General features: G+C 36.1%; 1 protein-coding gene across 3 annotated transcripts; it reads left to right on the forward strand.

Moving 5' to 3' along the window:
* The first annotated feature begins 15,093 nt into the window (after positions 1-15,093).
* LOC113271639 (protein LAZY 1-like) lies at positions 15,094-18,584 on the forward strand. 3 transcript variants are annotated; one of them, XM_026521532.1, is made up of 6 exons: positions 15,094-15,365; positions 15,458-15,521; positions 16,340-16,423; positions 16,797-17,626; positions 17,784-18,105; positions 18,266-18,584. In XM_026521532.1, the coding sequence occupies exons 1-6, from the start codon at positions 15,360-15,362 to the stop codon at positions 18,283-18,285; spliced, it is 1,326 nt and encodes a 441-aa protein (XP_026377317.1). In that variant the 5' UTR covers positions 15,094-15,359; the 3' UTR covers positions 18,286-18,584. The 3 variants fall into 3 exon arrangements, with proteins under 3 accessions (XP_026377317.1, XP_026377316.1, XP_026377318.1); XM_026521531.1 differs by having other exon boundaries at positions 15,129-15,365; positions 17,775-18,105; XM_026521533.1 differs by lacking the exon at positions 16,340-16,423 and having other exon boundaries at positions 15,137-15,365; positions 17,775-18,105.
* Positions 18,585-26,246: the final 7,662 nt, after the last annotated feature.

Raw genomic sequence — 26,246 nt, forward strand, 5'->3', positions numbered from 1 at the left:
TATACCGAAATTATCTTTAGGCTAACAAATGATTCAATAGATCTTTTAAATGAGACGAATATATATAAAGTAGTAATTCGGATGTTTAGTGTAATATTATAATTATAATTAAAAGAAGAATAAATTCGTATATTAATATGATATTTTACATTAATAGCAAAATCTAAAGATTATTAGGATATATCATAATTTTATGCAGACTCTATTTAAATCATCTTAAATTACCAACGTTGTTATTTAACAAGATATAGCATACTGATGCAGTATGAATAAATAAAATCTATTATATCGTTTTTACGTAAATGTAGAGTTATATTTAGAAGATTAAGGCTAATGTACCAACTGAACTAGAAACTTAAGAATAATGAGAATAATTGAAAAAGCGGGGGTCTAACAACACCACCCAATATTTCGCTTAGCAATCTGTATGGACTAACTCCGAAATACTTTCTAGAGAATCAACTAGACAGTCAGACTCAATCTAGGTAAAAGTATATCAAGGAATTAATATCTCTCTCTTGTTTTGATTTACTCAAGTTAATAAAATCAGCGAGTCAATAATCAAACACAAGGAATAACTTGGACGGTACCAAATACCAATGTCTAAGGATCAATCAATGATAATCAAACAACCAAAGGTTGGATTACTCTAATTGATGATCTAACGCACAACCTGTATTATTTCAATTATATAACAAATATAATGCGGAAATAGAAATAACACAGACACCAGAAGTTTTGTTAACGAGGAATCCGCAAATGCAGAAAAACCCCAGGACCTAGTCCAGATTGAACATACACTGTATTAAGCCGCTACAGACGCTAGCATACTACAAGCTAACTTCAGACAGGACTGTGGTTGAACCCCAATCAGTCTCCCACTAATTCAAGGTACAGTTATGCTGTTACGCCTCCGATCCCAGCAGGATACTTCGCACTTGATTCCCTTAGCTAATCTCACCCACAACTAAGAGTTGCTACGATCCAAAATAGCGGGCTTTGACAATAAACAAATATGTCTCCCACATACAAGTCTATCAAAGGATCAATTTGTCTCCCGCAGATAAACCCTAAAGGTTTTGTTCCGTCTTTTGATAATAATCAAGGTAAACATGAACCAATTGATAATCCGGTCTTATATTCCCGAAGAACAACCAAGATTAATCAATCACCTCACAACAATATTGGTATGGTAGCGAAACAAGATGTTTTCGAATCACAAACGATGAGACGAAGTGTTTGTGATTACTTTTTATATCTTGCCTATTGGAGATACCATTTTCAAGCCAATCAGTCTAATTGTACTCGTACGATAGAAGATGCAAGATCAATTCACACAACTACGATAAAAGTAGTATCGGTCTGGCTTTACAATCCCAATGAAGTCTTTAAGTCGTTAACCTAGTTTAAGAAAAGAAAACCAGAGGGTTAAAGGAGAATCGACTCTAGTATGCAAACTAGTATCACACGTAAGGCGTGGGGATAAGTATTGCACAATACTAGATGTCTCTTTTATATAGTCTTTCAAATCAGGGTTTTTCCTTGGTAACAAAGAAAACGATATCCACCGTTAGATGAAAACCTGATTTAGATTGAAGCTAATATTTCTCAACCGTTAGATCAAAAACTTAACTTGTTATACCCACTTGACAATGCACGCTTCTAGGTTTGTTAACCTTACCTAAACGTATGCACTTGTTGGTTTTACAATAGTCAACCAAATGGTTAGCCATATGAGCATTTCATATCAACCATGTTCTTCTTCAGCATTACTAGTTCAAATGACTTCAAATGAACTAGTTAGAGAGTTGTTCAATTTCAATGAAATCTTATGTAGTACACAAGACACAATTGAAGCAAAGATGATTTGATTCACTTGAATCGGTTCATGAGCTTTTATAACCACGGTTTGAAAACTGCATTCCTTTGTCTTTTAAGATTAAGTTTAGAAATCATCTTCAGATATATAACATTCTCAAGTTCGCAGACTAGGTTTGCGGACTTAAGATACCGAACATCGTTTACAAACTCCAGTAGAAATTCTCGGGATGAGAACTTCGTCGTTTCGCGGACTGGGTTCGCGGACTTGGCTCACGCAAGTAGTTTGTCAACTTCAGTAAAAATTGTCGGGTTTGAGAACTTCGGAAGTATTGCCATACTTTCGGTTCTCTTGATCAAAAAAGTTCGCAAACTTTGGTTCAAGGAATATGACTTATACATAAATGTTTTTTTACAACAATGTTTATGTCCACCAATAGTTATGTAATCTAAACTCTCATTTCAATCATTGAAACATTCTTAGAGGATGGTATATAGTTGTTACACCATTTCTCGTCAAACAAATTTTCATTATGATTGAAACATATCATGACTTTCGTCACACGGTAAAGATAAACTTGATCGAAGCGAAAAGCTTACCAACACATATTTTGAGATATAGATATGCGAGGTATACTCGGCTCGAAATACCAAATGTGTATAATCCAAGTATATATATATATATATATCATACGACTTCTTATCTCAAAGAGTAGGATATAGAGTAGATAGACTTTTGAGTGACAGATAAGTTCAAGTATTCACATACCTTTTTGTCGAGAAGTTCCACCGGTTCCTTGAGTAGTTCTTCTACTTGTATGATGAATCTCCATGAAGTCCTTGAGCTCAATTACACTTTCTATCCCAGTCCGATACTTAGCTATAATAGACTAGAAATCAAGATTTATAGTTTTGATAACTAACATTGACAAACATGCTTGAGATAGCAACGCATGCGAGTTCGGCCGAGCAATGCTCTAACAAGAGTGACTGGTGTAGCTTCTCCATTCCACCTATAGATACCCGAAAATGACATGGAGTACAGTCGTTGGCCAGAAACTGTGAGCATTGAAGAGTCATCCGTGGTAGGAGCAGCAATGGAATAATGTAGATGAAAGGTCTGTGCTTGCAAAATGTCCTCACGTGGGTGAGACTTGTGACTTGGATAAGCAACTGAACATATAGTTCTGATACATTGCCAAACCCATTTTTCCTTGTCATGTGTAGTATCGAAATGAACCTGAGAATATAATCTCATTACGACATTTCTTTAAGCAGTTGACTAAAATCCAAAATCATCTCGTGAGCAGAGTTGCCATCACCATTATGTCTATCATAAGAGGAACACCTCCGAACATATTCAATTGCTTTTCCGCGATCATATATGAGGCGTATATACTCAGCAGTAGGTAAACCAACACATATAGAAGGAAGTATAATAAGTATATGAAGAAGTACACCTTGATGAAATCGATTGTCAGAAAATTCAGCATGATATGAGCAGCATTACATACAAGCACCTGTGGAGTATAATGCAGAGCGACCCATCTTTGAGTTCCCAGTACCTCTCCCAAGAACTCAAACTTGATGTTATAAACTAGACTCAATAGTCGACATCAGTCATAAGATTTAAGTCCAACATAGTACGAAGACTGGAGATCAGCTACATATGGATGTATTTGTATACCTTCACCTAGAGTTGTAACACTTCCATAGATCACAGATGGAAGCAACAGATAATGCAAGAAAAAATCCATTCTGAAAAGTCTAAGACAACCGCGCATAACCGTGGTGGTAATCATGCGAAAATAATTGTGGAACAACATAAAATCACCAACAGAATGTACGAACTGGATCATAGGAGCAGAAAACTTAATTACTGGAGTATCAATTACCTTAAGTAAACCATGTCCCGGTATAAGCTGCAAGAGAAAATTAGCATTCCCACAATTCAATCTCCACAGTACACTCGCATCCAAGTTACCCGAAAATCCACATCTAGCAGCTATTGTAACTGTCTGTTTCCTGTTATCAACAATGTCAGGATCAGTAATACATTGAAGAACAATGAATTGTATAGCCGAAAAGTCTGAGTGGTAGCCCAAGCTAGGAAGTAACAGAAAAATAAAATGCTCATAACAAAAATCACCAGCTAGACTAACAACGTGAATCATTTGCGAAGAAACATGTCTAAAAAATGCATAAGTTCCACCAATTTGGTTAAACCAAGTATCGAAATAGATCTGAGTGACTGCTAATGATATAAGGGAAGGAACTGCAATCTCATGAAACAAACCATACTGCAGCCGCACAAGAAAATGTACTGCTGTCCACATCCTAACCATTTGAAAACACTACAAATAAACATTCTTAAATTCAGAATCATATTCAGTAAGATAAGAATACCAACAAATAAGATAAATCTCTTTACCACGATTGAATACTCTAAGAGCATCTAGTAGTACCTCCAAGCTTACAAGTTTCTGGTAACTCATCTCATGCAATGTAAACATCTGCCAAGCATGACGAGAAACACCATTAGGACATCAATGTGAATCTGACCAGTACATATCAAATTTAGAAAACCTTTCCAGAAGTTCAATTCCTTTCCCACGATCGAACACTCTACCCATTTTGATATGAAAAAGGAAATCAACTCTGACACCACTCAAATTCATAGATTTACTCTCAGACATTGTATCTAACAACAACCCTGCAGTACTAGTAACATCACCTTTACTGAACATACCCAGAATTGATTCACTATATGACAAATCTGATTGGTACCCAAGTTTCTTAACCAGCTCATGAACAAAATAGCCATTGTCATTGATCATTAACATTGAACAAACATATAATGCAAAGGAACATGAAGTAATTGAATCAAAACCAAATTCATAAATTCCAGCTAAGTAAAAAAAACATTTAATGAGTTTGAAATATTTTCCACGATCAAACAATAACCGAGTATAAGTAGGAAAGGGAGTAAAATGATTCTTACTAAGTACTTTGTTGTTACCACTGACGAACTCCTTCAAGCTACGAAGTTTCTCATAACTACCCGCATCACTCATAACTTCTGTAGGTTGAAAATTCACCTCATCAGGTAAATCTTCCTCTTCATCGAAGAAAAGCGAAGGAATGAGCAATTCGAAATCGAGACAATCATCATCTTCTTCAGTTTTAACAAAGAGAAATTGAGGAATCAACTCCAAGTCGATAAAATCATCTTCGTCGTCAACATCAGTAGGAACAGATTCAATTTCCTCAGACTGAGAGACTATAAAATGACCAATTGAATTAGCAGAGTCTTCAATTGTTGATGTCGATCTTAAAAACCCATTTAAACCATTAACTAAATCAGTCTTAGCTCCAGAAATTGAATCGGGATCCAAAGTTGAATCTGATGTAGCATCAGGAATAGAAATTGGAGTAATAACTTGACTGAATTCAGGTACCGATTCGTCAATGAAACCTTCCTCCTTCGTAGCTTCCATATTCACAACTCGATGAACTTGACTGAATGCTAATGGTGTTATTTTAATTACATCTCACCTAAGCCTGTGAAGTTGATTTGAGACTTTAGTTTCCAAACATTATAATTTCGACTGAATGAAGGTTTCTCGTTAAGCAGAACTTGATACTTTCTCTTCAGATCCAGTAACTGGACATAGAGTTGGCATTTCACCCTAGCTCGATACAAAAAAGATCCCCCAAGGATCGAAACAAGATTGATACCAATTGTTATGTACCTAGATGTACAATAACAGGGTTTGGATCATCAATGCTGATAATATCTCAATTCTTACTGAAAAAGCGGGAGTCTAACAACACCACCCAAAATTTCGCTTAGCAATATGTATGGACTAACTCCAAAATACTTTCTAGAGAATCAACTAGACAGACTCAATCTAGGTAAAAGTATATCAAAGGAGTTAATATCTCTCTCTTGATTTGATTTACTCAAGCTAATAGAAATCAGCGAGTCTTTAATCAAATACAAGGAATAACTTGGATGATACCAAAGACCAATATCAAAGTGTCAATCAATGTAAATCAACAACCAAAGATTGGATATTCTAATTGATTTAACTTCAACGTACAACCTGTGATATTTCAATTATAAAGATAAACAATATAATGCGGAAACTGAAATAACACAGACATCAGAATTTTGTTAGCGTGGAAACCGCAAATGCAAAAAAAACCCGGGACCTAGTCCAGATTGAACTTACACTGTATTAAGCCGCTACAGACACTAACATATTACAAGATAACTTCGGACTAGACCGTAGTTGAACCCCAATAAGTCTCCCACTAATTCAAGGTACAATTATGCTCCTACGCCTCTGATCCCAGCAGGATACTGCGCACTCGATTCCCTTAGATGATCTCACCCACAACTAAGAGTTTCTACGATCCAAAATCGCAGGCTTTAACAATAAACAAGTCTGTCTCACACAGACAAGTCTATCAAAAGATCAATCTGTCTCCCACTGATAAACCCTAAAGGTTTTATTCCGTCTTTTGATAATAATCAAGGTGAACAGGAACCAATTGATAATCCGGTCTTATATTCCCGAAGAATACCCTAGATTAATCTATCACCTCACAACAATCTTAATCATATAGCAGTGAAACAAGATGTTGTGGAATCACAAACGATGATACGAAGTGTTTGTGATTATTTTTTATATCTTGCCTATCGGAGATATTAAATCTCAAGCCAATAAATCATATTGTACTCGTACGATAGAAAATTCAAGATCAGTTCACACAACTACGATAAAAGTAGTATCGGTCTGGCTTCACAATCTCAATGAAGTCTTTAAGTCGTTTAACCCGGTTTGAGAAAAGAAAACCATAGGGTTAAAGAAGAATCGACTCTAGTATGCAAACTAGAATCACACATAAGGTGTGGGGATTAGTTTTGCAAAATATAGATGTCTCCTTTATATAGTCTTTCAAATCAGGGTTTGCAATCAATATTTTCTTAGTAACAAAGCATTCAATATTCACCGTTATATGAAAACCTGATTTAGATTCAAGATAATATTTCTCAACCGTTAGATCTAAAACTTAGCTTGTTATACACAATTGACTGCACGCTTCTAGGTTTGTTAACCGTACCCAAACGTGTGCATTGTTGGTTCAATATTAGTCAACCAAAAGGTTAGCCATATGAGAATTTCATATCAACCATTTTCTTCTTCACCATAACTAGTTCAAATGACTTCAAATGAACTAGTTAAGAGAGTTGTTCAATTGCAAAGAAATCTCATGTACTACACAAGACACAATTGAAGCAAAGATGATTTGATTCACTTGAATCGGTTCATGAACTTTATATCCATGGTTTGAAAAATGCATTCCTTAGTCTTTATAACTTTAAGTTCATAAATCATCTTCAGATATATAACCTTCTCAAGTTCGCAGACTAGGTTCGCGGACTTAAGAAACCGGTCAGAGTTTACAAACTCCAGCAGAAAAACTCGGCAAAAACTTTTCGCCAGTTTGCGGACTGGGTCCGCCGAATAGTCTAGTTTGTCAACTCCAGCAGAATTTCTCGGGATGAGAAGTTCGGCAGTTTGCGGACTGAGTTCGCGGACTTGGCTCACGCCATTTTCCGGTTTCTCTTGATCAACAAATTTCGCAAACTTTGGTTCAAGGAATAGGACTTATACATAAATGTGTTACCACAACAATGTTTATGTCCACCATTGGTTATGTAATCTAAAATCTCATTTCAATCATTGAAACATTCTTAGAGGACGTTATACAGTTGTTACACCATTTCTCGTCAAAACAATTTTCAAGATGATTGAAATATATCATGAATTTCGTCACTAGGTAAAGATAAACTTGATCGAAGCGAAAAGCTTACCAACACATATTTCGAGATATAGATAGGCGAGGTATACTCGACTCGAAATAGTAAATGTGTATAATCCAAGTCTATATATATAGCATACGACTTCTTGTCTCAAAGAGTAGGAGATAGAGTAGATAGACTTTTGAGTGACAGATAAGTTCAAATCTTCACATACCTTTTTGTCGAGAAGTTCCACCGGTTCCTTGTGTAGTTCTTCTACTTGTATGATGAATCGTCATGAAGTCCTTGAGCTCAACTACACTTTCTATCCTAGGCCGAGACTTAGCTATAATAGACTAGAAATCAAGACTTATAGTTTTGATCACTAATATTGAGAAACATGCTTGAGATAGCAACGGATGCGAGTTCGACCGAGCAATGCTCTAACACTCACGAATCAATCCTATTGGTTTTGAAGAATACAACTTAAAAATCAAATAAACGATTCAATTGATTATAGTTTGATTAAGATTCTCATTACAGACTCCGACTCTTTATATTTAGGTTTTCTCCCAACTAGATCTAACGATCCTAAGCCTCTCAGATGATTACATCCCAACTATCCATTACACTTCTAATTAACAATTAATATTAAACGCTAACTATCACCCTAATTATGATATGGGCCACTTTCCTCTCTTTTTCAGGTACATGACATAAACCCCCACTTTTTCACGATTCTCAACAATTGAACAACTATATAAAATACAATTACATGCATTTGATGATTGGTTGATCATCATAGTTGATCTAGATGTGTTAGATGAATGTGGTCAAGACAAAAGTGTTCATATGGCTAACTTTGGTTAACTCTTATTGAGCCAACTCAATATACACGTTTAGGTACGGTTATCCATATCTAAATGAAAGTATATTTTATTTGTGTGTGACAAGATAAGACCATCTAACGGTGGATATATATTGCTTTGGTTTCAAGCAAACTTAGCTTGTATCTTAAATCATATTTTTATCTCACGGCGAATATGGAATGCTTTATTTCTAAGATGACTTAGCAAATCCTGATTTGAAAGGATATATAAAGGAGAACTCTAGAAACTGGAAAATCTCCCATATACCTCTTGTGTGATACTAGTTGCAACTAGAGTCGATTCTCCATTAACCTAGGTTTTTCCTAAAACCATTATAGGTTAACGACTTAAAGACTTCATTGGGATTCTGAAGCCAGATCCTACTATTTTCTCTGTAGTTGTGTATTCTGATCTTACTTGTTCTATCGTGTTGAGTACTATCTTCTCTAATATTTGCTCGAGATTTATATCCGATAGGTAAGATATAAAAAGTAATCACAAAGCTCTTCGTCTCATTCTTTATGATTCCACAATAACTTGTTCTACTACCATATAGTTAAGTTATTGTGAGGTGATTGATATTTATAGGCTGTTCTTCGGGAATATAAGACCGGATTATCAATTGGTTCCCGTGCACCTTGATTTATCATAAGATGGAACAAAACTTCATAGGTATTTCTGTGGGAGACAAATTTATCTATCAGAATAAATACTTCTGTGGGAGACAAATTTATTTATAAGTCTCCGACTTTGGGTCGTAGAAACTCTTAGTTGTGGGTGAGATTAGCTAAGGGAATCAAGTGCGTAGAGTCCTATTGGGATTTATAGGCGTAAGGAACGCGAATGTACCTTGATCAGTGTCAGATTGGTTAGGGCTCAACTACATTCCAGTATGAAGTTAATTTGTAGTAGGCTAGTGTATGTAGCGGCTTAATACAGTGTGGTATTTAAAACTGGTCTAGGTCCAGAGGTTTTTGTGCATTTGTGATTTCATCGTTAACAAAATTTGTGGTGTCTGTGCTATTTCTTTTCTGCATTATATTTGTTTATATAATTGAAATATCACAGGTTATGCGTAGTTCAATCAATTGGTAAATCCAACCTTTGGTTGTTGATATAGATTGATTGACACTTGAGCATTGGTCTTTGGTACCGTCCAAGTTATTTCTCATATCAATCAGATTCACAAATTTCTATCTGTTCGATTGCGGATTATATTGAGAAATTGAGATATAACTCTTGGATATTTTTCCTTGATTGAGACTGCCTAGTTGATTCTCTTGGAATTATATTGGCGTTAGTCCATACAGATTGCCAAATGAAATATTGGGTGTGGTTGTTAGACCCCCGCTTTTTCATTAATCGACGAGTTTTTTTCCTTCGAAAAGGTAGAAAACAATGAAGAGGGATGTCGTTAAAGTTGGAGGAGAAGAAGAAAAATGAAACTATTTATTCAAGGAGGTTAGTTTTAATTAGAATTAAGCAAAGGTAGTAACATAACTTCACCGTCATTTTGACTCCCCTCGACATATCTTCGTGTCAACTTAAATTTTTATAGCTCCCAATTAATCTAGGTATACCCCAATCCATGGTATTAAAATAACATTGATGTTTTTTTTGTCCTCTCCAAATTTTTTTGAAGCAAATATGAAAATTATTCGTGTTGCTGGTTCTCTTGTAAAGTATATGACAAGCAGTTTGTTTACTTTAAAATGTCGTGATTCTTCTCTATAAGATAATAAAATAACACTGATTATTTTTTTTCCTCTGCATTGTTTCAAGTAAAGTTGAAAATTATCTATATCACTGAATATATTATGTAGTATACAATAACTAGATTGTTCACTCTATGATGTTGTGATTCTCCACCTGATTTATCCTTGAGTATTGACAACTTTTTTTTTTTTGCTTAACAAATAATTTTTATTAATCAACAAAATTGGAAACAATTATAATCAAAAAGACTCCAGTAGGATTCAAGTAATCTTAAAGACAAAATTAGAAAAATGTAAGGCTTGTCAGCACATTCTAATATATTTAAGAAGTTAGGTCTGGTAGTATATGTATAACTTTGACCATCCCTTATTAGCCCTGTTCCTTTCTTCGCAATTTTATCAGTCGATCATCTCTTTGGAAAAAGCCACCACAAGTGTTTTGGAGCTCCAACTTGTAATTAGAGTTGCATAGACTTATTAAGAATCAGGCACTATAAATCATTTAGAAAGCAAAAACAATGGCCCACAATAACTTTTATTGTATACTATATATAAGAGTTATATTCTTATATAGTATACAATAACTAAATTGTTCACTCTATATTGTTGTGATTCTCCACCTGGTTTTATCCTCGAGCTTGAATATTGATCGTAAAAAATGTAATTTTCTTTGTGCTTAACAAATGAATTTTAACAAAATTGGAAACAATCACGATCAAAAAGACTCCAATAAGATTTAACTAATCTCAAGGACAGAATTAGGAATACGTAAGGCTTGTACGGACATTCTAGTCTATTAAAAAGTTAGGTTTGGTAGTATATGTATAACTTTGACCATTGCTTAAACCTGCACCTTTGTTTGCAAGTTTATCAGTGATTTTTTTTAGAGGGAGATCAAAAAGTGATTTGAGGAGTGCAAAAATCATTATCGACTCGCTAACTAGGCCGATTTGTATATTAGCAGTTGACTCGTACAACAATACCCTTTATCACACATATCATATGCTCACAACACAAACTCGGCCTGACCTAATCAAGGATCGAAAAAATAAAATTTTGAAGGGACAATTTTGAAACCAGAACTCCTCCTTCCTTCTACCTTCAAACTAAAGATAGAACAACAACCCTCATCAAATGTTGATATGATGGCTGCTTCTTTCATAAAACTCACATGATTAATTACAAGTCTAAATGTCAACCTTGTGGGAAAAAAATTAGCGAAAGAAATGTTTAGGGATTTGTTCTTTAGTTATATGCTTGATTGTGGGATTTCTTTGTTTTCTGGCGTTCTTTTTTCTTTCTTAAAGCATTTTCGGCGTTATTGGTCGTTGTTATTGACAATACTATGACATTTTTTATTTAGGTAATCTAATAACATTGTTATCGAGATGGTGGTACTTATAATGCCAAATGTTGGGTTCGTTTATGATTTTGATTTTCTAGATTTTGAACTTCCGATCCTTAAGGTTAAGTTGAGTTTGTTTACGAGCATCTGAGCGTGTATAACAAAGAGTATTGTTGTCCAAGTCAAGAGACAATATGTTGATCGATAACAAAGAATATTGTTGTCCAAGTCAAGAGACAATATGTTGATCGATAACGATTTCTACACTTTTCATATCACTTTTTGCTCTCTCTTAAATAAAATCTTATCAGTTGATCATCTCTTTGGAATAATATGAAAATAACTTAAAATAAATAAAATGGCCCATGCGGGTCTCAAACCTGCGACCTTCGCGACGCTCTAACCAATTGAGCTAATGGGCCATGATACAAGGAAACTCAGTAAATAAGAATATCCCTATTGTTTCTATTTATCCCTTACTTTTGCATAAATCCTAATTAAACGTTTTAAACCATAACAAGAAGAAGATAAAGACATCAACTTATCGAGCATACGTTTAGATTTCTGAGTACATTTTTCATATCTTATTTGCGTGTATATATTTCTTTATATCTTCTTCGGCAAAGGGATCTCGAAGAACTCCATCCATCTGGGTGTATGTTCGGGAGGTGATTAGCAACAACAAAGAAGTGGTCCAGCGGACCAACTATGGCTCGAATAGACCGCACTAGCTAGTTGCATGATTACAACCCAAAATATCACAAGGAGTGCGCTCCCTAAACCACCAGTACGTATGGCACTGTAACCGGCGACGTGCTTATGGAAATAACCATCCGAATTCAGCATTACACGATAAGACTAGCATCTTCTACTTCTGAAGGAGATTTGACATGTATGAGGCCGAGTATCAATGTCGGGATGCACGAAAATGAAATCTCACCGTGCTCTCTACTAACACGTTCGTACGTTCTAGAAGATCGACGGTGACGTACCTGCAAATTTCTTATTATCATGAAAGTATGAAACGTACGTATACTTCCAGGATGTTCAAGAGGCCACCAGGATGTTAACATGAGATTGAACGAACATCCTACCATGTTAATTATTATGCGTTGTACGTTGGAAAAGATCGATGTCGACACTGATATTCCTACACGTTGAAAAAGCGCAAAATATAGAGAGCCTCATAGAATGCAGATGCAGTGGGTACGTGTTACTGAAACGAAAAATGATGTTTAAGGGTTTGATACAGTTAATGACCATCTAATCTAATCTAGCTAAGGAGGCTATGTTAGACTTGACCCATAATAACATGCAAAGTTCATGCGCTCGGTCTGTTAATATGCACGGGATTTAGAAATGGACACAGTAGATGCAGACAAATACATTTTAATCAGTTATATCAAAAACTTATTGCAGTACTACCTACATTATCGAAATCAGATCTCATATATAATTACTTTGCTTTGTGTTTCATCAACATTAGATTCATGAGAGATAAAAGACAACTAAAAAGATAAGATCAGATGTTGTTTTCTTTCTTGATTAGATCGATGTTACGTGCTTCTCTTTGAATAATTAATAAATTAACCTACCTACTTCCACTAATTGATATTCCCTTGGTTTCTGAAAAAGAGTTAATATCAGTTTTTCATTTTGGTCCGAGGAAGTATGTTTCTAAATAATTGTTTTAAAAGAAGTAGGTAATATTTACACAAGCTCAACACTTAACGGCACTGTTCTGAAAGAAGTAGGTACAAGCGCAACGCTTGAACCCTGAAAACGGAATTGATCCGACACACTGAGTCCACACATCCCCGAATACATGCTCCACAGTCCAGACTACCACAAGCATGTTCCCCCTAGTTTCACAATTTGTGAAAATTCAACATGGATGCATGAGAAAAGGAGCATGTACTGGATCTAAATGCTTAACGTGGAAAGATCTGTTGACACTGTTATTGACATTCCCCGTTGCAGCTAGAGAATGGAGATCCAACTGCTGCCCAGAGTAAAATATTTTCACCAACACTCAGTTTGCTATTGTTACCAAACTAGTCAAATAGCGTAATGGATGAACAATATCACGGTAGTAAGCTGGAAAGCTACGATAAACAACAAGTACATATTTTGGGTGAGATTGAATATAAAATTCAGCAAAGTTCTTGTATCAACTTAGTTGTCTTGTTGCAATAATTAAGACACAACATGGAGGAATAGAGAGACTGTGACGAAATAAAGAATAGCTAGGTTATTTAATTGGTCGATGGCTTTAGGGTTTTGTCTCTAAGCTAGCAACACTTTCTCATTCTCATTTTGCAACTACAAAAAAAGCCGACACTACTTTACAGATTCACATCAATCCCGTCTTCTTAATTTAAGTTGTTAGCTAGTTTGATCTTCTCTCTAGTCTATTCACCACGGTATCGTAAATTACTTTCACTTAATTAATTTATTTCAATGAGTACAATAATCGACATTAGAACATAAACCACATTATTGGGATGCTTTTGCATGCAATTATGCATCTATGTCTTCAACTTGCACTTTGAAAGACTTATTTGAGTATCTAGATAATTTGCGGTCGGATTTGAGAATTGATAGCTATATATTAGTGGAAATCTCGAAGAATTTCAGATTCTAGCAGTAATAAGTTTTTAACATTTATAAGTTTGTGTTTCCGCAAGAGTAAATTCTTTATCGATCAAGAAAAATCGTTGCAACAACATGATGCGCTAGTTCTAAAAAGAATAGACGCATACAGTGCTGTTTATGGTGCACCGAAAATAGGATTTTTGAAGAGTATTGTATTCCTAGCTATAGAAACAAGTTGTTATTTCCTGGTTGTGTCGTGACTGAAACATCCAGTCATGGGTAGTCGTATAAAGCTAAAAATGTATATGACGAAAACCGATCAAAAAATAAATAAAAATGAAATGTATATGACGACGAAAGATCATTTTGATACCCACTGAAACCCATGTAGAAAGTGTCTGGTATTATTAGTTTTCATCACTGTACATGACGAAGGATATTTATATTACTGTACCCGTTCTCAATAATTTGATCATAAAGTTTTGCAATCACATTTTAATGCAGTCGAGTATTGAAGAAAAGAACCCATTCTCACATTTTAATCACAATGGCACGCTAGATGTTTCGACTGTCAGTGTGTCAACGACAAAAACACGCGTAAGAACGCGTTAGAGCCAGGACTGTTTTTATACCCATTTGATTATATGTGCAGCTCGTGCGAAAACAGTTCGTGTTGCATACCTATCTAGTATGTGTATATACAACACCTAAAAGTGAAATACATATATATAGATAGAGATGAATGAAAGAGTGGACCAACAAACCCACTGCTAGGTGCAAGTGAATATATAGTACATATGCATGATAAGATAGATGATGATCTTGTAACAAACAGGTGAAGGCCAGTTAGCTCTCAAAACTTGTTAGTTTCTTTATGTATCCATGTGATGTTTACCAACCAGTTTTGCAAATCTGGAATCAATTAAATCATCAATAGTACTCCAACCAACCTGTATATAGCAACCACTGTTTTGTTCTCTTACTGTTTTTGTTCATCTCTTACCTTATTTAGTTTCTTTTATTTCTATCTAGAAATATATATCCACACCTATCTCTCCATATAGGCTCTATCTTATTAGCTTATCCATCTCTCTCAATCTCACTGCACCAATCAGTCAACAATTATTAAGCAAACATTGGTGTCACTGATCATAATAAATATATCTGTGTATAGACTGCATCAAGAAAGTTATTAGTCGATCAAGATGAAGGTGAGTCTTTGTTATTTTTTGAATGATCAATACATATGTTTCTTGCTTATTGTACTTGTGTTTCTAATGATTTTTCGATCAACGTCTCACAGTTACTAGGGTGGATGCACCGAAAGTTTCGGCAAAACAGTGGTGAACCATTTGCTATTATTAACGGTATTTATCTATCGCTACTATGACGTTTTCTTTTTGATGGTGCCATAACATAGTTGTTACAGTTGTATATGAAATCGTTCAGGCATTACTAAGACATAAACTGATCATTTTGACCAGGAAAATGGCAATTGTAAACCTTAGTTAGAAGCAATGCTCCTAATGAAGTTCCAAACACATTTTTTGTCACTCTTGAGTGTAATTGATGCTTTCAAAATGGGGCGTAGCTTTAACTGTCATAGAACATTTCGTTAAAGACCAGTTTGAATGTAGTGATAGTGTTTGTCATCCTTTTGGTTAATTCTGTTTGGGCAGAGATCCTACTAAGGGTTTCTGTTTGTGCAGAGATCATGTGTCATGTTGGGGCTAATCCCAGGCCCCGTGTTGTCTTCCATTTTGTATGTTTTGGCGGTAATTTTCCAAATACAATTATTTATGGTAGTTTTATACTAGCGTATATGGAATGGTTGAGGTTTTTTTCATTTCAATCTTCTTTTAAATTATTATATAAACTTCTTTTGGCTCCATATGTATGGATCCCTTCAATTTCTTCAATCCTAATAAATGATTGATTCAAAATAACTTTTTAAGTGTTTTTATTCTGTTGTGAGAAAAATAATTTTAACTGCATTTTATGTAGGGCAAGAGTGAACCTTGTGTGTTTTGAACCATGGGGTTATATGCTTAGCAGATGTATAATTAAGAAGCTTTGAAAGAGGATTTTGCAGCTTTTAAACTGATCTTAATGCATATTACTATAATTCTGGTGAACACAAAGCATGTGTTGATGTTTACATTATAATATCTCTTTGGCTTTTCAGATGGCTATGTACCAAAACATCTACTGTGTCGATTAAACCCAGTTATGAACAGCAATCTTAATTGCAAACAGCAATTATGCACATGTACAAACCACTGGAATTAGAAATGCTGAACATGTTATAGTGGCCGTTTTGGAACATCATTAGTTGGTATTGTTTCCCCTACTGATCAGCGAAATTGGTCTGTTAGTGACATTGTTAGACCAAAGTTCAAATTCCATCATGTACACCGGGAACTGATCTCCTATATAACAGAATTGATCTGTAAGGGAAGTATGATTGAGAATGCAAGCCATTCCTGTCGTATACAGATTTGACACTGGTTGTCTCTACTTAGGCATGGTTTTCCTAGATATTTCATCCTCTCGACCATTATGAGCCCCGCTAGTTCGTAGATCAGTGGGGGCAACAAAGGACTGTTCTTCTGGATGTCGGCCTAAGACGTGTGGTTTTGCAGGTCTGGGGCACTCTTGTACTTGCTTATCAAAGCAGACATCATTCGACGAGCAACTACAAGAACAGCAACAGTTCTACCATCCCAATGCAAACACCTACAGCAGTAAACCTTCTTCCAGACATAATCATCCACGGAAAGAAAATCTCCTGCAGAAATCGTTCGTTGGCATGGATTCTGCTATAATCGAAGAAAACGTAGAGTACTTCACTTACGATGGACACGATTCCTCTTCAGCAGCTGTTGCCATCTCTGGATTTTTCGATGGGCTACTCAACATAGGAACACTGGGTTTGGGCCAGCACCAACTTGATAGTGAACCTGAAACACCAACCTTTGCTGTTGAGAATGTCAATGAAAAAGAAACTGAATTAACTGAAAATGACTTGAAGCTCATTAATGAGGAGTTAGAGAAAGTGTTGAATGCTGATGCCAAGAGAGAAGACGATAGATTCTACTGCAAAGACTCACCATCAGCAAAGACTGATAACGGCAGTACCTTAACACTAGGTGGGAGTACTGACCAGGTCGTGAATGGAAATGATGGTGGCAAACAAACTCCACTTCAAGGGTATCTTTTTGGGTCTCCCGTCGACTTACCTGCTGAAACCACAATTGGATCAAGGAAAGAGCATCGTCCTTCCTTAGGAGAGTTGTTTCAGACAAATAAACTAGGAGAGGAAAAAAAGAATCACAACTGCAAGGAAGATTATCATAAGAGACACACTGCAGGGGAAAATTACAAGTCAATAAAGAAGTTTCTTAAATGGCGGTCTCTCAAAAGCTCTACTCCTACTGCTGCTTCAGTTTCAGCCGAAAACAAATTGCAAAAGGTACATACCTCAGTTGATTACTTAAGATAGAATGTCAGATGATATATCATATTGTTGTCGTTTGGGGGAATATGTTATGTTTGGTTACTGTACGTATAGGAAGAACAATATTCTTAATCATTTTTTAAATGCTTGTTTCTCCTTTTAGCTCTTACAGATGTTCAGCAGAAAAGTTCATCCAGAGAGCTCTGCAGATACACAAAGATCTCAAAATACCCACAAGAATGACACCAAGAACAACACTAGTAAAGCTCCTAGCTACAGAAGTAACTATCACCAAGGCAGCAATGCAGCTCGTGTAGTGACAAATGAAGACATAATGTTATTACCTCCACAGAGTCATCAGACTCAAAGAGAAGGAACAATTACAAGGGACCATATTCTAAGTCATGATAACCACTCAAACTCTCCCCCGTTCGAGGTTAATCGCAGTGGTTCAAGTGGGAATAGAGAATACTGGATCAAAACAGATGCTGACTGTAAGTACCTCTATGTACTAATATCACCCTTTTACATGTAAAATACTTTAGGGATACAGGTTCTGTCCGAGGCTCTAAGTGCGTCAAATGATCAACGTAAAGTCCTGATCCCTGTTACATAGTGTTCTCATTCTAATACATTTGTTTCTATTTCTTCCAGATCTGGTGCTGGAGCTGTGAAAAGTATTAAACTGGCAAAGGTTCGTTCAAGTTTGTCGTGCTTTTATAAGATGATGAAAAGTGGTAGTTTTTATGTGTTTGCTAAGATCACATCACTGTGATGGCTTAGATTTATTCTATCAGGTATGAGAGAGTGTTAGGCAATAAACAGGAAATTTCTGTTAAAGTTTCCTCTGGTTGTAATGCTGAACTATATATGTTGAAACTGTGTGCTCCTATATACAATTAAGTATGTGTGGCTATGGCTACATATCGTTCAATCTACTAGTTGAAATGGGTTACCACACCCATCACTGATACGGCTCACATCTCTATAACATAGTTCAATTGATTCAATCCCTAAGAATTCACAATGGATGACCTTATGTGACTAAAACAGTAACCCTGCATCAAGAATCAGGACTGCTAATGGAACGTACAGTAACAAGTACTTGTTGCATAGTATTTGCACGGCAAGAAGATAGCAAAACCTAAACATTGGCAACTATGTTTTCTGATAAATTATTAGATCTTTAATAGTGAGGGTTTACAAAGAATATGGTTTACGCAATGTTTCACTACACTACTACAGGTATGAAGTAATGTTTACTAATGGAATTCCCTTAACGCCTATTAGTATAATTTCTGAAAGTAAGCTCGCAATTTCCACACGGGTTAAGTGGTAAAATGCTCCAAAATGGACTTCAAGGTTGTGAAAATGCTCCGGACGTTAGGAAAAAGATTAAAATGTTCCATTCTGTTAGATTTTCCGTTAGAGAGAGTTAAGTAGTCGAAATTACCCTTCAGGGTAAATTGTTTATAATTCAAGGTTCAGTGTTTAAAATTCAGGGTTCAGGGCTTCGGTTCATGGTTTGGGGTTCGGGATTTAGGATTCAGATTGTGTTGGTGGTGCGGTAGAATTGGTGGTGGCAACGATGATTATAGTGGTGGTGGTGGTGGCAGTGATGGTGGTGGTGGCGGTGGTAGTGGTGGTGGCAGCGATCGTGAGAGTGGCAGTGGTGGTGGCGGTGGCGGTGGTAGTGGAGGAGGCGGTGGCGGTAGCGGTGTCGGTGGTGTTGGTGGTGGTTGTTCTAGTGGTAGTGGTGTTGGCGGTGGTGGTAGTGGTGGCAATGATGGTGATTGGTGGTTGTTCGTTTAGTGGTGGCGGTGATAGTGGCGGATTGGGGCGTTTTAATTAAGAAGGATAAAAATGGAATTTCAAAACTTCGTTGACCGGTTAAGATGCCCAATTTTAATCAAAATATCCCAAAATTAACGGAATGGAGCATTTTAATCTTTTCCCAAACATTCAAGGCATTTTTCCACAACAGAAATGACATAGAAGGAGAATACAGTGTTCAGTGGGAGGCTCTCGCATTAGCAAGAGCTATCCATGACATCTACCAATAAATTCTGAACCATATCTTTATCAGCCATCCTCCCTGATGCACCACACATCGTAGCACACCCCCTTTGGTTGGACTGGGATTTGCTTTACCTATACGATAAAATATATAAAGGTCAGAAAATATGGTGCCTCTAATAAACTTGATGACTTATTTAATTAATCACCTAGTAGGGTCTCTCGTACAGAGAAGGGAGATGTTAGCTCATAACAATAACTAATGGCTACTAAACTAGGAGAAAACACGAGACAAAGATAGAAATTGGATTTTTATTTCTTATAGCAACTTCAAGTGAAGTTCTGTTACATACATTTTGTGTAGAGACCACTCGGCTATTTATAGCCACTAGTATGAGTCGGTAATTAAACAAATCATACACGTGTCACTTAACATTTGATGCTTATCTAATTTAATGGATGAATCTTAACGGAGAACGCAATCCGGTGTTCACGGGACTGTTCGAAAAAATGGTGGGCCACCACTATAAGATGCGTTCATACAACACCCCCATTTGGACCACCGTTTTAAGATTGCTGCCTAGTTGTAGATAAAATCCGAACAAAAACTCATTGCTTCGTCAAAATCTTGTCAGAAAAACCCAATTGAGACAAAAACTGGTTGAAAAGGAGTGCAACACTGATGGCTGTAAAACGGTGATTGTCATCACGAATCTTCTCCCCTCGTCAAAGCTGTGCCAGGAAAACTATTTAGGACAAAACCTGAATGATGGAGGCTCACAATAATATTGTCGATGCAGCTTGTTTAGCTTTATGCAGAACTTATCAGGAAAAATCGTTTTCTGTAAAAACCTGACTTGAGAGTAGAGTGTGGTAATCCAATCAGTGATTCCGCCAAAAATTCTATGGATATCTATTTCTTTAGATCCTGATCATTGTTCTAAGATTGTTATCTCATTAAAACCTCGTCAGGAAAATCCATAGGGACAAAACCTGAACGTAGGAAAACATGAGTTCCCAGAACAATGATAAACCCGCAGATGTTGCCTCGTTAAAACCTTATCCGAAAAAACCCAGAGGGATAAAAACCAGAATGAAGGAAAAAAGAGTGCAACACGTCGAACTGCGGATAGCAGTGGACTCGCATGCCTCATTAAAACCTTGACAAGGAAAACCCAGTGGGACAAAACCTTGACTAAGGAAAAAGAGTACACGACGTAATGTCCAACATACCCAATATCCATAGTCTTCTGTAGATTTACTCCCCCTGTGGAGTAGTTTTATTAGTTGATCGTTATGTTTGATAGTATTGCATAAAGATCACGAACCATCTTCTAATTCCTTCAGTGGTTCCAGCTTCCTTTAGTAGAAAACTTGGTCTGATCTTCCTCTGTGCAATTTCTTAATGATCTTCTGATAGTAAAATTTATTCTCCAGTAATTTTGTTTGGACATCCGTGACCGGTCGGAGGAATCACAAGTATCCTCTACTACCAGAGTCTAACTAGGAGATTATTCAGCTACTTTAACAAACCTTCCAAAAATCAAACACTTAAACAGTCTGATTAACTTTTCTCTGTGGGGGACACACTTAGCGATCTTTCATGCAAAAGATCAAGCTTAATGGTACCACGAAGATGGAGGAGTTTTTTTCGTACCAACGTCTCGATATTAGTGCTAGGCAGAACCAGGCTTAGAAACCCAATATCAGGCATATTTCAGTCGACGTACTATTAACACATGTTTCGTGTGATACAATGATAGGTGTAGAATACACCGTATTTACTATCTAGTAGTTATGCTTTCTTTGCTATTTTTCGTGTGAATTATGTATTTTATGTTTGTTTTGAGTGTTTAGGTACTTTGGAGTCATTTGGAACAAAAGAAGAAGAAACGCTGCTTACAAGGCAAAAAGTACGACAACTTTAGTGATGAATAGAAATTGAAGAAAGAATAAGTAGGTCAGAGAAATGAGAGGCGACTGCTGTTGGCGGAAGAATTCGAAAAAGGAGAGATCATCCATTCGGAGTTAAAAAGACATAAAGGCCAATTCACTTGCGATATCCGGAGAAGGAAAGGTCGTGCAAAAGGAGTGGAAAATTGCTATGAAAAGTGCTAAAGAAGTGGAGTCTATCAATGAAGGAAGACCAAGATTCAAATTCATCTCGTCCAAAATAAATATTTCTTATCACCATCTTAAAGAGAATTCAATTATGAAAAGAACCAAAAAAAGAATGAGGTCATTCCGAGTTCATATGAAGAAGTTATGAGCAAATGGTGAACCAATTTGGATTAGATTTTCTGTTGGGTTTTATTGGGCCTGCGCGAGAAGAGAAAGGAGGGATGCGTTTTGGGCTTGCTATGAACGTGAAAATTAGGGTTTTTGGTGGATTTTGAGGAGGTTAAGTATCTTAATTGGATAAGGATCAAGAGGGGGAGTTTTACAAAGACAAGGACCTAGAAAGAAGAATTATAAAGGAACGGTTTTTTGGAGACCGTCCTTTTTTTTGTGGGGGACCATTGTTTTATTTTGGATAAGACATTAGAAGTAAATCTAGGTCGCCCCTTATCTAAATATTTATGTTAATACCAAAATTACCCATTTCAGTTAAGTTAGTGTAATGATTAGTTGTATCATTATGTTAACATTATTTATGAATAGTGTAAAATTATATATAAAAAAAAATTAAACTGAATAATCAAAAAAAAAATAGTTGTATCATTAGATTAACTAAAATTAACCCTTAACATAATTAACTAGTTCGGTTGGGAAATGTTTTTTGTGATTTGTGAAATGACCGAACTAAAGTTCAGTTGGGAAATGTTTTCTGCTATGTTCGGTTGGAAAATGTTTTTTGCAACTAACCGAACTTAGGGTTCAATTAGAAATGTTTTTTTGCGACATAACCGAACTATTAGGGTTCGGTTAGGAAATGTTTTTTGCAACTTAACCGAACTGATGTTCTATTGGGAAATATTTTGCGAAATGACCGAACTAAAGTTCGGTTGGGAAATGGCTATTGCAACATCGAACTTAGGGTTCGGTTGGGAAATGTTTTCTTTGCAACTAACCGAACTATTAAGGTTCGGTTGGGAATTTTTTTTGCAACTAACTGAACTATTATGGTTCGGTCGGAAAATGTTTTTTGCGACTTAACCGAACAAAGGTTCGGTTAGAAATTATTTTTGCGAAATAGCCAAGCTGTTCTTCATGTTCATCATTTCCATTAGGTTCGGTTATTTCGACGAAGTTTTTCACATAATTCCTAACCGAACTTCTCTCTGCAACTTCCATTTTCAACTCATTTTGATGGTTAATACTCGTTTTTCAATCGAACGAGGAACGTCAAGGAAAAAGAGAAGAAGAAGAAGAGAATTTTTTTTTTTCAAAACTAAAAAAATTCGGTTTCTCCCTGTTTTTGTTTTTGATTTTGATTTTGGTTAATAGATTCATTTAGATTAGATACATATGATTAAATTTATATAGTTATTAGGTTAGTTTTGATTTAAATTAAAGTAAAGGGTAAATGTGTATTTACCTAACTTTAAGACACCCCTTATAAGTATAGGGAGGTTGGCTTAATAAGACCATGACCCCCCCCAAAAAAACCATGGTCCCTAAAAAATGGTTCTTATAAAGGGAAAGGGATTCTTTTCCTAAGAGGATTGCTAGGAAATTGAAGCCTATAAATAGAGAAGTTCTCTACTTTTCTCAAGACACCTTTTGAACACCTTTGAAAACACTTATACACCTTTGCACACCTCTACACATACAACACTTCTCTTTTCTTTATTCTTTGTGTGAACTCCTTAGCATGAGTAGCTAATTTTATTGATTGAGGATGAATTCCTAGTTCTTAACAAATGATTTGAGTTTTATTTCAATTCTACTTTGACGTTTTTCACATGATTATCGTTTGTTTTTACTAATTGGAATGTTTACACATTCATGGTTGATTGATAGATTATTTAGGATGCATACTAAATTGATTTGTTAATTGATCTAAATCTAGTAAAAGTTAGGGGATAAGTAATCGTTTCTTGACTCTTTACATAAGTAGAAAACACGAGACCTTGCGGAGGGATTCCGTGGAACAATTGTGTGTGAAAACAACGTTAGCAAGTAGATCTTGAGCAAAGAGTCTAACTACTAATATCAACCTAATAAATTCATAAATCTTAATGTGTTTAACTAAATTACATCTTGAGTGAGCTACTACTAGGTGGTTTGGTGAATAGAATCCGGTAGTCGAGAACTTCCGTATCCGGTGATACTAGGGATTTAGGGGTTTAGCACTGAGCTAGATGCTTTACCTACGGTTGGTGATAATCTGTGACTAATAAAAAGTGGAAAAGAACATAACTTGATTCATTGTTTTGCAACGAAGAAGGATTCCTTGATCTAACTTCTCTTATTGATTTCTTTTATCTTTTTAATTGCTTTGTTTACTTTCTTTTGCTTTTAAAGTCTGAAACCAAAACCCCCCTTTTGTGACAATTTTACAACTAAAACCTCTTGCTCCTCGTGGGATCGATCCTTACTATCGTTATATTACTTGTTAATTAGTGAGATATATATTAATTATTTATTGTGGTTACGACACGCATCAAATTTTGGCGCCGCTGTCGGGGAGAAGCGGATGATTTTAGTTGTTTTTATTTTTCTTTTTGCTTTATTCTTGGTTTGTTAGATTCTATATCGTATCTAACTTATTTTAAGAATATTATTTCAGGTTCCAGTTTTCCATGTATGGTAGACAAGAGCAAGCATATTACAACAACCAATACGGTTTTCAACCTCAACATTATGGCAACTTCCAACCATCTTTAGGACACAACTAAAACCACTATTTTGGTTATGATCAATTTCCTACAGAACCTTATGGATATTCTCATACATATCAACAACCTTATGACGGGTATGTAAGTGGACAATCACAAGGATGGGAGGATAGTGATGCTCTTGATCAGAAAATTTCTAGTTTTGCAGAATCATGTCTTAAACTAGTACAACAGGGGCTACTGGCCATGGAACAGAAAGCACATGAGAAATTGCAACAAATTCCAGAGGGCATGAATAATTTACGCAGAGACATTGATCAATACAAGGACGCGATGGATAAAGCAAAATTTTGCTTTGAAAGTAATAACTATTCTATTATGCCTCTGGTTTGTAATACATATTTGATTGATGATTATGTTGGAAAAGGCCAACCTTTGGAGACATTTGATGACGCTAGTGTAGCTTACTCGATCTTTGATCTTAATAATGATCAAACACCTATTCAAAAGGTAGAGATTGAGGAAGATGCACTTAGTGCTTGGAGAAAAATCCTTAGAGAAAGATATGAGTCCGCGGAAGTGTATGAGTGGTGTGAAAATGGGAAGCACACAAAAGCTTGCAAGTATACAAGGCCAAGTTATGATATAGAAGATAAGCAGGGGGTCAGTCCACAGGGAGTGGGAGCATACAAGAAGAAACCTAAGCTAACAATGGTGACAATGCACTATGGCAGTGAGCAAAGCAAGGTAAATGGCATGAACCAAGGATGCAAGGTAAAGCAGTAAAGAAACAGTTAAGAAAACAGCAAGGTAAATCAGCAAAGAACCAAGGCTTGGAAGCCAAGGGCAAGGTGAGGATTGTGCACTGATTTCAGTGCACAGAAGGCTTCAAAGTGCAAGAAAAAAAAGGCAAGAAAATAAACTGAATTGAAAGCACATAGAACTGAAAATATAAGTGACTGAGAAGGGGTTGGTGGTTAAGCCAAGGCTTAGGATCCACCTTGTGTCCTAATCAAATGACATGTTTCTAGGTTGTGTTTGATCCTATGCATACATCTAGAAATAGAAGAATACTAAATTGCTCAATAGTCTGCCCCTAGCATTGGCTGTCTTTTGACAGTACAGCCAATCACAGGCACTATGTGCATTGGTATCTCCCATTTGCTCAAGCAAAACAGGGCAACAGGAGAACTATCCTAGCAACCTGTCAATTGACAGTGCACAAGGCTTCAGCTGAGCCTTGGCATGATGCTGTTTAGCTCATGCTAAACATGATATAGCAACATACATTCATTAAGAAAGATGATTCATACACATTTAACATTCAAGATAAAATTCTAAAAACACATGCAACATTAACTATCAACAGATAAGCAACTGAAATTGAAGTTCATTAAAAATTGGCTCAATTCTCTACTGGCTAGTCCAGAGAGATACACAGTAACCTTTACACACACCACATACTACTAATTTATACCCAATTACACATTTAGGGTTTTCCCCCAATTTTCCCCAAAATCAGAAAATCAGGTGAAATTGATTTACCTAATGTTGATGAGATACTCGCTCCATCTCGTCGACCCACTCTTCTTCTGCTTCTTCTCGTTCCTCCCATGCTCCAATTGTTGCTTTAACATCACTTATATCCCCAATTTCTCACCTAGGGTTTCAGTGAGCAGAGAGATGAGAAATTGGAGAAATTAGTGATGTTAAAGAGATAGTACGTGATGGTGATGATGGGCTTAGGTAGAGTAGATTTGGGGAGAAGATAGTGGAGTGATTTGGGGGAAGGTAATGGTGATGGAGACGGACATGGTGGTACTGTTGCAGAGAGGGGG

This window comes from Papaver somniferum, chromosome 4, assembly GCF_003573695.1.
Source record: "Papaver somniferum cultivar HN1 chromosome 4, ASM357369v1, whole genome shotgun sequence".
Classification (NCBI taxonomy): Eukaryota; Viridiplantae; Streptophyta; class Magnoliopsida; order Ranunculales; family Papaveraceae; genus Papaver; species Papaver somniferum.